The 15,956-nt window shown below is 45.0% G+C and overlaps 1 protein-coding gene across 2 annotated transcripts in view; it reads right to left on the reverse strand.

Moving 5' to 3' along the window:
* Positions 1-825: 825 nt before the first annotated feature.
* prkd3 (protein kinase D3) overlaps positions 826-15,956 on the reverse strand; it is a 34,817-nt gene continuing 19,686 nt past the window's right edge. Inside the window, exons 4-19 of one of the 2 annotated variants that reach the window (XM_076749374.1) lie at positions 13,092-13,223; positions 12,509-12,666; positions 11,421-11,616; positions 11,256-11,333; positions 10,986-11,172; positions 10,419-10,542; positions 10,111-10,188; positions 6,996-7,272; positions 5,449-5,501; positions 4,949-5,021; positions 4,719-4,825; positions 4,436-4,597; positions 3,385-3,483; positions 3,034-3,301; positions 2,663-2,748; positions 826-2,489 (exon numbers count right to left, since the gene is read on the reverse strand). In XM_076749374.1, the coding sequence (XP_076605489.1) occupies positions 2,316-2,489; positions 2,663-2,748; positions 3,034-3,301; positions 3,385-3,483; positions 4,436-4,597; positions 4,719-4,825; positions 4,949-5,021; positions 5,449-5,501; positions 6,996-7,272; positions 10,111-10,188; positions 10,419-10,542; positions 10,986-11,172; positions 11,256-11,333; positions 11,421-11,616; positions 12,509-12,666; positions 13,092-13,223 (2,252 nt within the window). In that variant the 3' untranslated portion in view covers positions 826-2,315. The remainder of the gene's footprint in view (positions 2,490-2,662; positions 2,749-3,033; positions 3,302-3,384; positions 3,484-4,435; positions 4,598-4,718; positions 4,826-4,948; positions 5,022-5,448; positions 5,502-6,995; positions 7,273-10,110; positions 10,189-10,418; positions 10,543-10,985; positions 11,173-11,255; positions 11,334-11,420; positions 11,617-12,508; positions 12,667-13,091; positions 13,224-15,956) is intronic. The other variant, XM_076749375.1, reaches the window with a different exon arrangement.

The following is a 15,956-nucleotide window of genomic DNA, read 5'->3' on the forward strand; positions in this document are numbered from 1 at the left end:
AGGTTTGGGTTTTCTTTGTTCGCTGCCAAATGTGTGAGGACCAACTCAGTGACCTCTAACAGCGCTGTTGTGTTCGTGCCTGTTCGGTCTATAAATGTCTCCCCCCACAGAGGCTAATGGGGTCATCTGGCCTGCATAGAGGATCCACATCTTGAAAACATTCAGACTAACAGATACAGGAGCTCAGTATTGAGTATCATTTAGAGAGAGAAACTTCTCATCAGTGGCTATTAGATGATAGCATTGCAATAATGCTACCCATGATTGCTAACAGTGGTCAGCCTGTATCTGCGGAGAGTGCAGTGAAGCACACTTCAAAGATCTGGTTAAATTAATGACAGCTGTCTATTCTCTGTTGTTTACGGTGGACCGTACCTTCAAGCAATAGTCCCATTCTGTCCAGGAATAAGACATTTTATTCATATGGCTCGAGCTGAACGCACGTTTGATACTTGAAGGGCCTTCATGATAGCATTTATCATGAACAATTTCAAAGTCTTCCACAAACCCCCACCATCACCACCACCCTCTTTAACTATGTCATTACTCCAAATGTGGTGAGCGACTGGCTCTGCAAACTGCACGGTGTGGTGCAACAATCACATCCAGCTGCCGAAGAATGGGATCTGACATGTGAAACCACAACACACACACGCTCACTCACTCACACATCATGATGCAACATACACAAAAACTACACGCCAGGGTTGGTAATGCATGCTTATGCACGCATGTATGCACGCATGCACGCTGAGGCACTGAAATACCAAATCTGTTGTTCACGTCAGGCACAGAAAGACAGGCGGAGCTTGAAGACAACTTTTTCATTCTCAGTTAAGAAGTTGGGTTTTTATTCCACTGGTATGTACTGAAATATACAAAACACTGACACCTGCCAATCCAGCGGCAACAAAGACAGGAAGAGGACAACAGGAAACAGGAAGGTACTCCCAAAACACACCAATACAGCAAACTACAAAACTGTAGTGCTATGAACTCCCACGTGAACCAAACTGTAATTAGGCCTAGTTTCTGCTGTGTCCACTGTCTGGACAAGAGGGCAGCCGAATGGTCCAGACAACATAATAAACAATGAAACTGACACCATTATTTTGTTCTATGTAAAACCTAGCTTGATGCATCACATCAAACACACATATTCCAGAATCTGAGTGCTTGGAAAGTCACATTCAAGAATACTGTGAAAGTACATAAAAAGATAGAGAGAAACATGATGCTCTAACACAGAGTCCGTGCTGTTTGAGCCTCATGCTGAACAGGAAAAATTGGCTCCATTCTTGCATTTACTAACAGTTCAGGGTCATGGTCTCGTAGCACTGAGGAAATTCACAATGATAATTTAGAAAAGGTTTGGAAACATTGAAAGAAACGTCTTTTTTGGTCTTGATCTGTTGGTCACTTTCTCCAGGGGAAAGTTGATAAAGCTTGCACACTATTAGCTGCCACTAACAAATCGCCCTCTTACGACATGCTGGTTGAATATAATAAAATAAATGGTGACAAAGCAGCCAATACTGTGCAAGTTGCATCAACTTCCTGCTGATTATCGCAGCTAAAACTTTGCATCTAGACAGGAAACTTGAAGACAGTTTGCTCTCTGTAGCAGCGAATAGTGTTTCTATTCAATTGCTATGTTCAATGGTAATATAGTGCAAAAATCTACCACAATTATGAAATACATTAAAAAAAACATACAAATATATGTGACAGTTCCAGTTTCATGCCAAAGGACAGTCTCACAAACAGATCGGAAATGAGAACAAAACTCATGTTTTCAATTCTCAGACTGTAAATCCCTTGTGAAAAGTGCCCTTTACTCCTGGGTGAAGCTCTCTCTCTGATCTCTTCTCTCACATTAAGATCAGAGTCATATTATTACTCAAAGTTATCCGAAATTGTGTGTACAATATCTAAACTATTATGTTCACCTTGCATGTGTTGGTTTGTGATTGTCCTTAAAAAAAGAACCTCACTTGAGCGAATCCATGGAATGTTTTGATATCGTGCAAAAAGAGGACGAACGCTCTTCTCTCCTGACAGTTTCTTAATGCGTTTCTGTGGCACGCATCTCCACCTGCATGCTGCTTGTAGTGGTGCGTCCTGCTACAAATTCTGTCAGGCTTTTCCCCACTTTCAAAGCCTCTGGAGAGTAACTCTCCTCATGATCGGCTTCTCTCTGTTTCCACAACAAACTGTTCTGGAGGGAAAATCCACCGCTCCCAAAGCTTCGTGAAAAAAGTCCCTATGGCAACCCTCGTCCTTGATCCATGTGGTGTAGTAAGCCCCCTGTGCCACTAGGGGTCCTCTTCCATGTCGTCCAGGTTGGGAGCCATGATGAAGTGTTTGGGGTAAATGAGACTGTGCTCGTCTGCGTACTCCTCCCAGCGTGCGTCGTCGCTCTCGTGGGTGATGTAGCGCTCGCCTCGCCGCGTCTCAAACTCCCTGAGGTCCAGCCATGTCTGATAGTCCTGAGAGAAAGAGACGTGAGTGTGTGTCATACACTGTTATACACAGTATGTGAATAATGTCTGTGTGTGTTCAGACTTGACTGACTTATGACTGAGAGAGGACAGAGTGTGACTGTTGGTGCAAACTGCCTTTACTGTGTTAAAAGGACAAAGAAAATGTGCAGATATGTCACCTGTAACCAGGGATGGCTGAGACACTTGTCCACGCTGTACCTCTTCCTCATCTTGACTTGGAGGAGATTGTTGATCAGATCTGTGGCTGTGAAATAAATTGATAACATGAAATGCTGTTTCCCCTTGTCACGTGTTTCATACTTTATGCGGGAGGAGCTGCAGCTTGGGCAGCTGGGGAGATCTGAAAGTGATTCATCTAAACCGCAGACAAAGAAGAGTCAGAGCAATGTTGAGACGACCCAGACGTGTAGGTGGGGAGGACAGCTCTGAGGCTGCATGTCTGAGTATCGGTTTGACACTAAGATACAGGTGCAACCACTACTGACAGGAGTGAAGGAATACTTGCAGACAAGCACATTGTTCCTCTTACCCTCTGCAGAGATGTCCTTCCATGGCGTGGGGGGGTACATGAAGGCAGCATTCTGGATCTGATCGTTAATGTCCTCGTCCTCATTAAAAGGGAATGTCCCGCTCAGGCTGACGTACACAATGACTCCTACCGACCACATGTCTAAGGAGCGGTTGTAGCCTTTACTGCGCAGCACCTCTGGAGCCAGATAAGCCGGAGTGCCCACCACAGACCGCCGGAACGACTTCTCGCCAATGATACGGGCAAAGCCAAAGTCGCACAGCTTTACCTGCACGAAGACAGAAACACTGGTCAGTGCATCCGCACACGTGCACCTGCATCAACACATACATGCCTCCTTTTTCCTTTTACCTGAGGAAAGGGCTCTGCAGAGGCCAGTAGTACATTCTCAGGCTTCAAGTCACAGTGAACAATGTTTTTGAAGTGCAGATGTCTCAAGGCCACCAGGATCTGTTGCAAAAGTAGAAAAAAAAAAAAAAAAAACAGATTTAGCTCCACAGATCCAGATGACATTAGAAACTCCAGCATCTAACTAGTTAAACATATGTAGCGTATGTTATATAAATATGGGAATGTTTGTATAATCTAAGCAGTAGAACCTATGGTGCAGCCCTTTGGAAAAATAGCATCAGCATCAGAATGCAAATGCCTTTAAATACTTTCATCCTGACCAGTACCTTCACATAAAGGCATATGATCTCATCTCATCATCCCATCTATATTCACGAGGCCTGGCCTAAGCTACTGCTGCACGCATGTCTGCCTATGGCCCTGTACCAAAACCGCAGCGCGCCTGGCTCCCCTATCCTGACCCTGGCTTTGACAGAAGTCCTCCTGGCCACATCAGAGCTGAGCCCACCACAGCTAATGGGGCTGTTGTTAATGGCCCCGCTCCTGTTTGGGACCCGGGGATCCACGGAGGCCCAGGGGCCTGCTGCTCTTCTAATCAGGCCACAAAGCCACCAGAACACTACAGGCTGTAATCCATGGCCAGGGAGGAGGCCGTGATGCCATGCAGACTGATCCCGTAAACAATTCCCCCCAATCAGCTCACCACAAGAATAAACAGGGCCTGGAGCTGGAGCTGAGGCTTATGTGCAGTGGGTTAACACACCCCAAAAACAGAAGGGAGGACACAGGGAGGGAGGGGAAGAAAGCTATGATCGAAAATAAAACACAAAATGGCAAGAAGTGATGGAAGATGCCATTTAAAAGTACAAAGTGTGGAGACACATGCTGCGTATCTAGGTGACAGTCGGTTTATTTGACCATGATGAGCTGCTTTCAGACAGAACATAGTAGCGTTAGTCTACAGAGCATTCAGTCAGCATGTCAGTACTGGGATCTTAACCTCGAAGAAAGACATGGAGCAAAGAGGTAGAAGCGTCTCTGTGACACAGACCTGCGTGACGAGGAACTTGGTGATCCGCTCAGGCAGTTTGCTCTTCTCGCTGGATAGAATCATCTCCAGCATGTCGCCGTGCAGCTTCTCCATGACGACGAACACCCGCTCCGGCGTCTCAAACATACACTCCAAGTTGACGATGCCCGGGTGATGCAGATTCTGAGGGTGAGCGCGAAAGACATTGAGTCAACACGAGTTTGGGAATAGTGAGGGAACAACACTGAGGGAAGGACAAGGATGCTTTCATTTTGTGTGATCATCAATGCATTCTGGTCATCACCTGTAATATGGCCACCTCATTCCTTAGCTGGCTCTCCTGCTTGGTGGGAAATCTCATCTTGTCAATAACCTTGATGGCCACATCTCTGCCACTCTTTCTGTGTTTGCCTAAAACACCATGAGTCCCAGGAAAATGAGTAACTTTAAATGTAATACAAACGCAACAAAATAAACGTGATGCAATTCACAGTAAAGCTTTTTCATACAAAATGTGAGTGAGCGAGAACACACCTCCATACACGATGCCAAACTGGCCCGATCCCAGCACCTCATCAGAGAATATTTGGTACACTGAGGCAATATCCTACACAGAGATCATTTGCACTGTTACTGCTGTGTTTTTCTTTTACTGCTGTAGCATTCACTTATTATTTTCCATGCTGTGACTGGCAAAGGGTTTAAAGTTACATCATCGAAAGTCCGGAAAAAGTGTGATTCATTCAAAATGTTTTCTGGTATTGCCAAATATTTATATATACATTTAGAACTTTCACTCAAAACAGAAGTGGAACAAAAATCTCTTCACCGAAAAGAAAAAAAAAAGGGTCTGCAGCTTCCCCATTTGTGCAGCAAAGCAGCGTCCACTGAGGGTTTTTGGTAAGTAAACAGTGTGATACCATTTCTGATTTTACCACAACAGCTACTTTAACAGTGCGAGAATGCATGCATGTGCAGGGCTGTGCAGGGAAATTGTGCAACAGCGTCTGAAAGAAAAAAGAAGCTCCACTCACCACATTCTCCTGGATCTGGCAGTTGGACACAGATATGCTGATGGACAGCTCTTCTGGAGAGGAAAACACATGATGTTTCCACATTCAACAACTGAAAAGCACCACTATACCAATGCATAAAGCAGCCACTGACTCCTTAAGTAACTGTAGACAGAGGCACATTGCTCGCATACTTGTATTTTTTTTTTTTTCACAACCTTCAAGTTTATCGCAGCTGCATGCAATAAGTCACAGCCCCGCATAATGAGGCATTTTATTACACAATAAATTGGCTATAAAATTGATCTGGGAAGCTATGTGTGACTGAATGGTGCAAGCATGCAACGCATTTCATAACTGGGAATTTGGACAGCCGCAGGGGCTAATTCTGCACGCTAGCCAATGAATACGAAAGCCAGAGATCAAAGCACAAGTAGAAAACATGATGTGATCGTTTAATTAGTGCTGCACACAAAAAGGCAATTTTTATCTTGATAAACAAATTCTTATTTTGAATGAGAAATAACCACATAGATTACAACAATACTTGGAGATTAAATATCAATATTATTAACCACTTCATTGACCCATACTTAATGAACAAATGATCTATGGATGAGGACCGTTTGAAATGGCTTCTTCTCATTTCTGAAAGCGGTTTCAAAGGTGACATCATGAGTCTCAGTTTCAGGTCTGCAGCCTTTTGTGACCCCCTCATTTTCTCATGTGTTGCCCACGCTTCATATTCCTTGCTGCTAAGAAGCATGACTCTCATGTGGATCAATAATCGACAAACTCAATCTATAACCATAGAAACTCAAATAATAACCCCCAGACTCAGAAATGATTCCCGCCTTTGTTGTGAAGGAACAAGCTTCTTTGAGCAGAGAGGATAACGCCTCTGCCGCTGAGAGTGAGGCTCAGTTCCTGCGCAGTAATGCTACTTCATTTGTCACTGCTGACACTTCCTTTAACCTATAGACACTAACGCCGGGTTTTCCCTGTCTATCGAAAGCTATCGAAGCGGGTTTTTTTGACCACTTAAGTCACAGTGGAGCTGAAAGGACCCTTTTTTCTATCTGGGCAAACCTCAAACTTTTCAACGCACACAATCAAGGAAAGCGACACTTTTCACTTGCTGTGGCCGAGTAGCTACCAACGCAGTCTTGTGTTGATTCAGAAAAACCCTGTAATATTACAAGAGATCACTTACGGGGGAAACCCAAACTCTTGTCGAGTACAATGCACAGTCACACACTGACACTGACATTTTCATCCTCACTGATGTACGCTACAAACAATAGAAGCTGTCACCGTGAAATCCTTCTGCATTTCAGAATTCTGATGAGTTTTGCAAGTCAAAAGGTTAACTGAAAATGTTCAGCGACTCATCATCAAAAACATCTGCATTTTGTTTGTTTACCTGAATGCTTTGAACCTTTAATAAGTCTGAAGGCAGATGGAATTCCAAAGTCTAATTTAATACATGATTGGTTGTCTGTTTTCCAAAAAATATCACTTTTTAGAGAAACACTGTTTTTAGCACAGGGGAGCTGTAGTCTACTTACTGTGGTCTTTGCCCTGTCCAGCAGCACTGGCCACACTGGGCTGAGGGGTGACGGGCATCAGGGCCTGTCTGATGGCCTTCTCCCAGCCCTGAGCCACCTCCATGCCGACTCCTGAGGCGGCCAGAGCGGGGCTGTGGTAGTGACTGCAGTTGTTCTCCCCTACATAGTAGACCATGGTGGCTGTGATGATCTCAAAGCAGTGTGGGTTGCTGCCCTGGGCCAGATTGCTGTAGTCTCTGGACTGTTCCACCTGGAGGATCTCGGACAGAGGGATTTCCTGAGGGAGGGGAGAGGAGCAGAGATTACAACTACGACCAAAAAGGCAAAATATTATTTTCTGCTGTTCTCAAATAAATTAGATCAAGCAAAGTGTTTTTTTGTTTTTTTTTCATCCCTAGTTTTATTCCACTGAGCGATGTCTGCACAGTCAACCAAAACACCTGTGGCACAAATACTTTCAAAAACAAAACCAAAGCATGCAACAGCAGATAGAACCAAAACACACACATACCTAAACACATCTCTGCAGCTTGTTACCATCAGTAGGAAAATATGATGCAAGAATTACATTTTGACTAGACAAAAAAACATTAAAAAAGTGACATCTTACCTTTTTAAAAACATCAAGTTACAAATGTTGTAAAAGCATAAGCCAACTGTTTCAAAGGTGATTATCCCATTTAAAGAAATGAACACAGAATATAGTTGTATCAAAGCAGACAAATGCCAACCCTACTGTAAGGATGTAATACACCACCTCAGCTATAACATGACAGAAACAGCACTGGCACAGGTAGAAACACTCACACTCTCCAAAAGTCTCCACACAGACAACCTCTGTCCTGTAATGACAGTGTTGATCATACAGTCCCAGCTCTAACTTTCTCTTTCACTCTTCTCCCTCTCATGAGCATGTACAGAAAGGGCAGCTGGAGCACACTTTAAAACCCCTTCCCCTTCAGACTCGCTGTCAAATCAAAGAGAGGAGGGAGGGTCAAAAATTAAAAAACACAGAGAAGTTCCAGCCAATGGGGGCTCGCAGAGGCACACGCTGTCCCCTCCGCGTGGCTCACCACAGAGTATCAGATGAAGTGCTTGTGGTTAGCGGGGCCGGGTCACGTGAGCGGGGCCCTGCGGTGGCTGAAGTGCTCTGGTTCCCTGATTACAAGGCAGGGCCAGCCAGAGGCCCCATCTGAGCACGAGCCGCTGGCGCTACCGCTAGCCACTGAGACGAAAAGACACGGCAAACTACTGTTCCTCCGCAGGGTCGTGGTGTGTGAGTGGGTGGGTGGGTGTGTGTGTATGTGTGTGTGTGTGTGTGTGTGTGTGTTTGAGTGTGACAGGACTCAATCTGGCAGAGACAGAGAGAAGCCCCTTCACCCCATAAAAGGTTCTTCAGAGAAAGCCACAAGTACAGGGGTCTCATCTTCAAACGAGGAGCTGTTATGGCTTCCAAATGGAGAAAATGGCTGCCATGCCTAGCAAGCAAGCCACCACGCGACCACCGCTAATCAGATTGGAGGTATAAAGAAAAGAGGAGAGGGGAGGACAGTGGCCACACACTGATGAGCAGCAGGCTAGAAACTTCAGGGAAATGAAAGGAAAATGCCCAAGACAGACGGCTTCCCGGATACAGACCAAGCATATGGAGAATCTGCGGTTCCAAGAAACCCTTGAAAGAACCTTTTTCTGCTATAATGTGCAGGGAAATCATCTCACGTTATCTATCATGGATAAAAATCTGCTACTCCGAGGCAACACGGAACAAAGACCCAACTTTGAAGCATGAAAAGAAGGCATTTACTGCTAGCCTTCAATTAGCCTCCTGAAGGTCTTAAACCTAGCTTGGAGTGCCAAGTTGATAATAAAGAACCACATAAAGCTGCCAGTAAACACACCCTGAGGAGTCGGTCCCTGCTGAGGTTTCCTCTCCGAGGCTTTAGTGGCAGGGCATGCAGGGTGTGACAGAATAATTTGGAGAGAAGGGTGAAGGAATTAAGTCTTTTTCAGGCTTGTTTCACAACAAACATGAGGGGTAGATGGCGAGAAACAAAGACACACAGAGGACTACACATACAGCTGCATGTGACAGCACCTGCTTGATACACACACGCGCACACTCAAAAGTGAACGTGCAGACTCTCACACTGGAAAACACACCCTCCCACTGCAAGACAACCCTGACCACAGCCGGAGGAGGTGTCAAAGTCTCAAAACACACAAAGCGACACGAACAATAAAATGATTACATCCCCCCACCCTCCACGCACACACACACACACATAACCACCAACACACATGTGGAAGTCTTTACCTTGCAGGCTGTAGTTCCCTCCCTCAGTCCTCACTGTGTAATTTCTGTGCCATTAAGCCCCTGCGGCAGTGTAATGACTGACTACGGCGCTGGCTCTGAGCGGGAAGTGTCACACACTCTCCACAACTGATTTTACGGCCGGCATGTACTTTGCAATGAACTCTGAAGTTAAAAAAAGATTACAACTTCAATTTAAAACAATTTTTCATCTCATTGTCTGGTTTCTAGAACTCAACCCTGCAGAATAATCGCTCCTGTAAATCCACTTTTTCTTGACCACTGTAGCCTACATGTTGACTCTCTCTCCAAAACCCCTTCAAATGTCCCGACTGATCTGATACACAACAGCTAAAGACCGTGACTGACTCGATCCTTTCACTTCACGCAGGGAAGAGACCGGGCCGCATGGTGAAAAACCACAGGGGAAATTTCAGTGGACTGAACTGACCTCAGGGTAGTTTACAGTTGCAACACAACAGCCCTCAAGCTGAGTCACACAGCTACCACTGGTTAGATTTTATTTACATACAGCTCATAAGTGTGAAAGATGACACTGATATGAAAATGATGGAAGCATCACCACTTTTGAACCATAAGAAAACAATGTAACGGCAAATGTGCAATACTACAGAGCTATAAATGGGACTTTCTAGCAAGAATTGACCGTGGACTCAACACTGAATCAATTTGTATTAAGCTGCTCCAGTTTCTGACAGTTTAATAAATGCTACTGTGCGACTGCTGTGGAGGACAAGACACGACTTTCCAAGAACAAGGCACAGACGATAGTTTAATGCTTACTTTGTAAAACTTGGCTCCGGTGTCGTTCTGGAAGAGACTCAGGCTCTTGCTGTCCAGCCTCCAATAATGTCTCTTCCGCTGTTAAAAGGGGAAAAACGAACACCGAGTTAGTCCAAATGGCAAAACAGCCATGACCTACCATTATTACACTACTTTAAATGATTTGGTTTCACAAGGAAAATACCTTCTGTGCTGAATTCAACACATGTGAACAGCTTTGGAGAAGGAGTTTTCCCCAGCATACAGGCTAAGCACAGTCCATTTCAGACTGGGCTCCTTTGTTGGGCTTTTGGGATTATCAGTCTTACCAGGTTGTCCCTGCTCGTATAATGAACCATCCAGCCCTCCTTCACCACAGTGGAGCTCCGCCTCTTGGTGTGTTTAATGGACTGGACCACCCGCATCAGAGGGATGTTGCTGCTAGTGGAAGGGCTAGACACACACACACACACAAAAAATTGATTTAATTGATTAATATGAGAGCTATAGCTTAAGAAAAGGTAATGGGTTACATTTGACCTGTAGGCAGCTCAGAAAACCTCCAGTGTCTGGTAGGTCTCTCCTGACACAAACCCTGCCCAGGAAGTGATGCATGTTATGTTTGCAGCAGTGACAGCACAGCTAGAAACATAAAAGTCATGCTGCCGGTGTAGAATATACGTATGAATTGGGCAGATAGACCTGGTGGTTTAAAGCAGAACCGCAGAGTCCCTGATTTGAATCGTGATGGTGACCTTTACTGCATGCCTTCCCCTTTTCACTCTTCTGCAGTGGCACAGTGACAGTCACAATGTTTGTCTCTAAAACAGGTACCACAAGTGAAAATACCGTTATGTTAAACTGGACAGCCTCTGATCAAATCGACATGTTTATACCTAATTGTTTTGATGGGCTCTTCGTCCTTCTCTCTGTCCAAGAATGGAGAATCCATGTCGAACATCCTCTCGTCGGGGGTGGAAGGCTCCTCTGGGTCATCCAGTCCTCTGCTGCCGTCCATGTCGGTACTGTCCACCTCCATAGTATCCATGGTAGTGTCAGAGTCTGGACCAGGGCTGGCTGGCTCTGTACAATAAAAAGCAAACATTTTAAAATACCAAATATCAGAGTTATACCACTTTCACTGTGAAACTGAATGCAGAACTTACCTCCATTGAAGTCCACCTCCCCCAAACAGTCTCTAGGTACCTTTGAAGCACATCGCTTATGGCAGTTGAATCTGCAATCTAGCAGATGACATAAAAAAAAATATCCAAAATGTTCTAATATGAACCACAGTGTCTTTGACAAGGACAATTCAGATGGAGTCCTACCTTTACACTGCATGCCCTGACGAAAGAGACCCTTGAGCAGACGCTTGCAGTACTGGCAAATAGTGGGACGAGTGTAGGTGTGAATGGCGAAGGTGTGTGGCACTTTAACCCGCCCCAGCACCATCTTCTCCATCCAGATAGGCCTGCCGCTCCAGGACAGGATCCGCTTCCCCGCCTCCTGATGGGACTTCTGCTGCTGGGGTTTGGGAGGATGGGGAGAAAAAAAAGAGAAGACAGAGGACCATTAGGAAGAATTAAAAACCATATGCAGGAAGGAAGTGAAGGGAATAATAGGGAGAACGGCCTCAAAGGGAGCATTTGAATGATAGAGAAAGACAGTGAATAATAACATGTCAGTAGAGGAAGAGGAAAGAAATCAGTGGAGAAGGGAGAAAGAAATCTGTCATACTGCGTTAGCATCACTGCACAGTTAACACAATCCCAGTGGTCGAAACACGGTTATTAGATTTGTCATTTTTTACCACATATGAGCATTTAGTTCTGATTTCATGTGAATGCATCATGCAGTCTGGAAGCTCCTGACAGAAATGGGAAGGAAGCTTCTTTTTTTGCCAACAAGTGAGTAGATACATAAACTCGTACTTCAATGGACTTTTAATATCATTAGCATAATCATATTTCCCGATGACCTTTGATGGGGACACACACAAGAGGGGAATATTCCAGTGCGGGCTTATGCAAAAACAGTTTCATAAGACCTCGCTGAAGATCTCTCCACAGAGCTCGGTGCAGCTCAATTCAATTTTCTGCATCAGTGGTATTCTACAACAGGGCCCCGGGGACTCGCCCATGGAAAAGAGCCAAATTTACTAAGTTTAGACACGTTTAACAGTTGAGACAAAGCTTGCGAGCGGCGTGTAAAATGACTCACATTCTTGGCCAATTCACCTGGCTTCCTTTCTGATTTAGGCTGATGTTTAAACTCGGGCCAGCTAATTTTATGCATGAGGATAAAAATCATTACATCAGATCAGACATCAGCAGACACTGATGTCTTTCCAACTTTCCACAGTGCTCTTGGCGTAGTTTTGGGTTTCTTCATTTCTATCCTTCCAATCAGAACTCACCTCGTCCAGGACGACCGCGGCATTTTCAGCAGGTGCCGGTCGGGGGACAGAGAGGGAGGGTCCGGGCAGTGAGACGTTGGAGAGTCGCCTCTTCCTGACACCAGTACAGTTATTTGGGATCTTAAAGGCGCAGCGCTTATGGTAGTTTAACCCACATCCTTAAAACAAAAAAACAAATGATATCAGTCAAAAGAGGGTACAGGACTACAGTACACCAACCTGTGAGGTGAAAAAGGGGTGAGCTTATTTTTATCCCACCAATGAGCCACATGATGGCCATGCTGATGAACAGGCTTTAAAAAAGAGAATTTATGCCTATGAATCTTTCATTGGCAAATAAATCAGCTACTTAAATGTAATTCGTAGTCAGAGAGGACTTAAATGCAGCCTAATGACATGAAAATGAAAGAGTATAACTCAAATCTGATCCAAAAAGGACAGAAAATGAAAGGCAAGCCAACGTGCCATAATTCCACTGGGATCTAAATGTCAAGCATTTCACTGGCTACAGCGTCCGGACCGAGCCTTTCTTGTTTGCTTATACATCTCCATGATACATTGTTGTTGTGTTTGTGTGTCTAACCTTCACATTTGAGGCCCTGCCGGACGAGACCCCATAGCATCTCCCCACAGTAGTCACAGAAGGTGGGGGCCTTGTAGGAGTGGACATAAAGGGCATGGGGTCGAATCTGGAAGTCTTCAACTGTGGCTTGAGCTAGAAACAATGCACAAGTGGTATAACTGAAACTTGGCGAAAGCATAACAAATCTGGAAAACAGTTTGTACAAAAAAAAAAGAAAAGAAATGGAAGATATGGAAGGAAACAAATGATGAAAAAAAAATGACAAAAGGAATAAAAAAGACAAGACGGCAGTAATTTATCACATGCATTTGGCAACTTTTACACATTTTACAACAATCTAACAGAACTGAGATTGTCTCTGCAAGTGCTCTGGCACTAACAAATGAGGGTGACTTCATGCAGGTGTTTTATCCACACTGATGCAGTAGAGGGCGCCACATCTGCAAAGACACAATGTCATCACTCCATTAATCAAAGCGATATGGCACACCCAGAAGACACCCGAGAAATGCAGAATCATCCTGGTATATCAGTCCATCTTTGTTATTGTGGACATAACATCAAAGCCAACACAGTTGTGGATACTGGCTTCCTGTCTCTCTCTTATTCCTCCTTCATGTCGCCGTTGTTTTGAACCAAACACACACACTGAGCTCATTGTTGGAAGCAAGAGTTGGTTAATCATGGCTGTGAATCATCAAAGATCCGAAGATGAGTAAGATATGGAGGTGACTGCTGCCAAAGCCATGTGCACGAGTGAAGCTCTCGGAGCCTGCGTTAGTGTTTCTCTGTGCTCCTCTGCAATCATTTACTGTATGTCTGAGGCCGCGGTTAGCACCGAGGGAATGGTTAATCTTTACACTCGCGTTAAGCAGCTAAACCTGTGTGGTGGCGGCGGTGATGTCATGATGCGTGTGTGTATGTGTGTGTTAGTTCATTTCCTTTGAGGTGATTCACTCAAACGCGTTCTCATTTGGACAACTGAGGACATTCTCAGCTGTTGTGGCCGTGATGAGATGCAGACCTGAACAACAAATATGACATGTGGCCACCAACAAAAAAACATTTCCTTTGCTAAAGACCAGCACATGCTTCATATAAAGAAACAGGCAAAAAAAAAAACATCCTCTAAGCAAGAAAACAATTTAAGATTTGGAGAGAAATGCAACAGGAATCCTGTTGGAATCCTCAGACAATAAAAAACCAGTCACAATGAATCAATCTTATCTGTTCCTTCAACGAAACAATGCAACATTTCCACAGGGAGGACAGGCCAAAGGCAAATTTTAGGGTCAACCCAGAAAAGGAGCTATTTCTCTTAATTTCCAAGTCAGTTCCTGGGACCACTGCAATGGAATTCGGTGAAGAAAGATATTCACGCCATTAATATGCGCTGGCCACATTTTTCTCCATTTCAGTAAAGTATGATGGCCGGTGGCTTGATTTTCACAGTTTGGGTTTGATTTGAAAGAGAAGAAAGAGCTCCAGTGAGTCACATGTCATGGGGCAAACATAGCTCCCCAGCACAGGCACATGAAAGGCGGCATTCATGAGCTTTTTCGCACACGTCCACAAAACAACCAGCCGCTTCTTAGCAGCCGCACTGTTATCAACGCTTGTTGTGCTGATTAGCATCAAATAACAGCGAGCATCGTCTCGACACATTGTTTTCGCCGCGATTCTCACGAGCAGAGAGGCTTACATGAATGCGCCGTCTGTCTGCTTTGAGGCCACAAGTTTTGCCATATTTCTGACAAACAGAAGGTGTTGTAAAATAGAATTTCACACTGGCAGGAGTGGTGAATAAGGCGCTTGTGAAAATGGGTGGGAATTTAAAGGAGTGAAAAACAGAACAAAGGGACAATCGGTCAGGCCAAACCTCAAACCTCATGGGCCGAGATGGCCTGCGCAGTGTCCGCTGCGTCCAGAGCCGCCCCGCACATCAGTGTGTTTACACTCCGCGGGTCTACTACAATCACTTACTGCAGGAAAAACAAGCCTTATTCTTTGAGCCCGCGGCCAAGAAAAAGCCACTTCTGCCTCCCTCTCGCAGCGAGAGACATATTCAGACCATCTCTCTCCCACAGCCGCAGAGTCCAACAACAGGTTGGTTAAGGAAAACTGAACGGAAGATGACAGGAGACAAATTGTGGGGCGGAAAAGGGTTCACATTTTCTCTGAAGCAAATGAAAGGCTTGGGAACGTGAATCTCTCAGCTCGCGTCTCTCAAACAAAGATCAAGTGTCTGCCATGCAAAGCCCCTCTCATGCAGAGAGCCAGGTTTATTGAGCGTTAGGTGAAATCTAAAAAAAAACAGCACATGTCGAATGTGTGGCAAATCTGAGCTCCGACTCTTCTGTGACGGCTTTCATCAGGTATATTTCAGGCTAGAAACACTGGTAGAGCTTCCACCTGCAGACGGATTTGTTGAGGTAGGAGGGATTCGAAGGAGAGAAAGCACGGACAGAAAGAGAGCAAAAGAGACTGACACAGAAGAGAAGCACAAGACAAACACAGACAGTCAGAAACAAAAAGAAGGAAGTTCTCCAGTCTTTAGTCTACATTCCTCAGCCCTGATGCCTGAAGTCTCCTCAGATCCTGAACCTATACAATCATCCCCTGTCTAAATCCCCGCAAACAATACTCTCTGCCCAGGAGGGAGGGGGAGATATTCAGCACAGGTGGTGTCAGGTGCTTCCCAGTGGAGACAGATGGAGCAGGAGAACAGATTACAGCAGAACAGATACTCTAAGCCGTTTGTTGGTCCCAGCACCGCACAGGAAGCTGATTCATTCACCGCAGGAAATGACAGAGAAAAACCAAACACCTGTGTCGCCGCTAGAGAGGTGGACAATCTGACGGAAG

The sequence above is a fragment of the Chaetodon auriga genome, chromosome 14 (assembly GCF_051107435.1).
Source record: "Chaetodon auriga isolate fChaAug3 chromosome 14, fChaAug3.hap1, whole genome shotgun sequence".
In the NCBI taxonomy this organism is placed as follows: Eukaryota; Metazoa; Chordata; class Actinopteri; order Chaetodontiformes; family Chaetodontidae; genus Chaetodon; species Chaetodon auriga.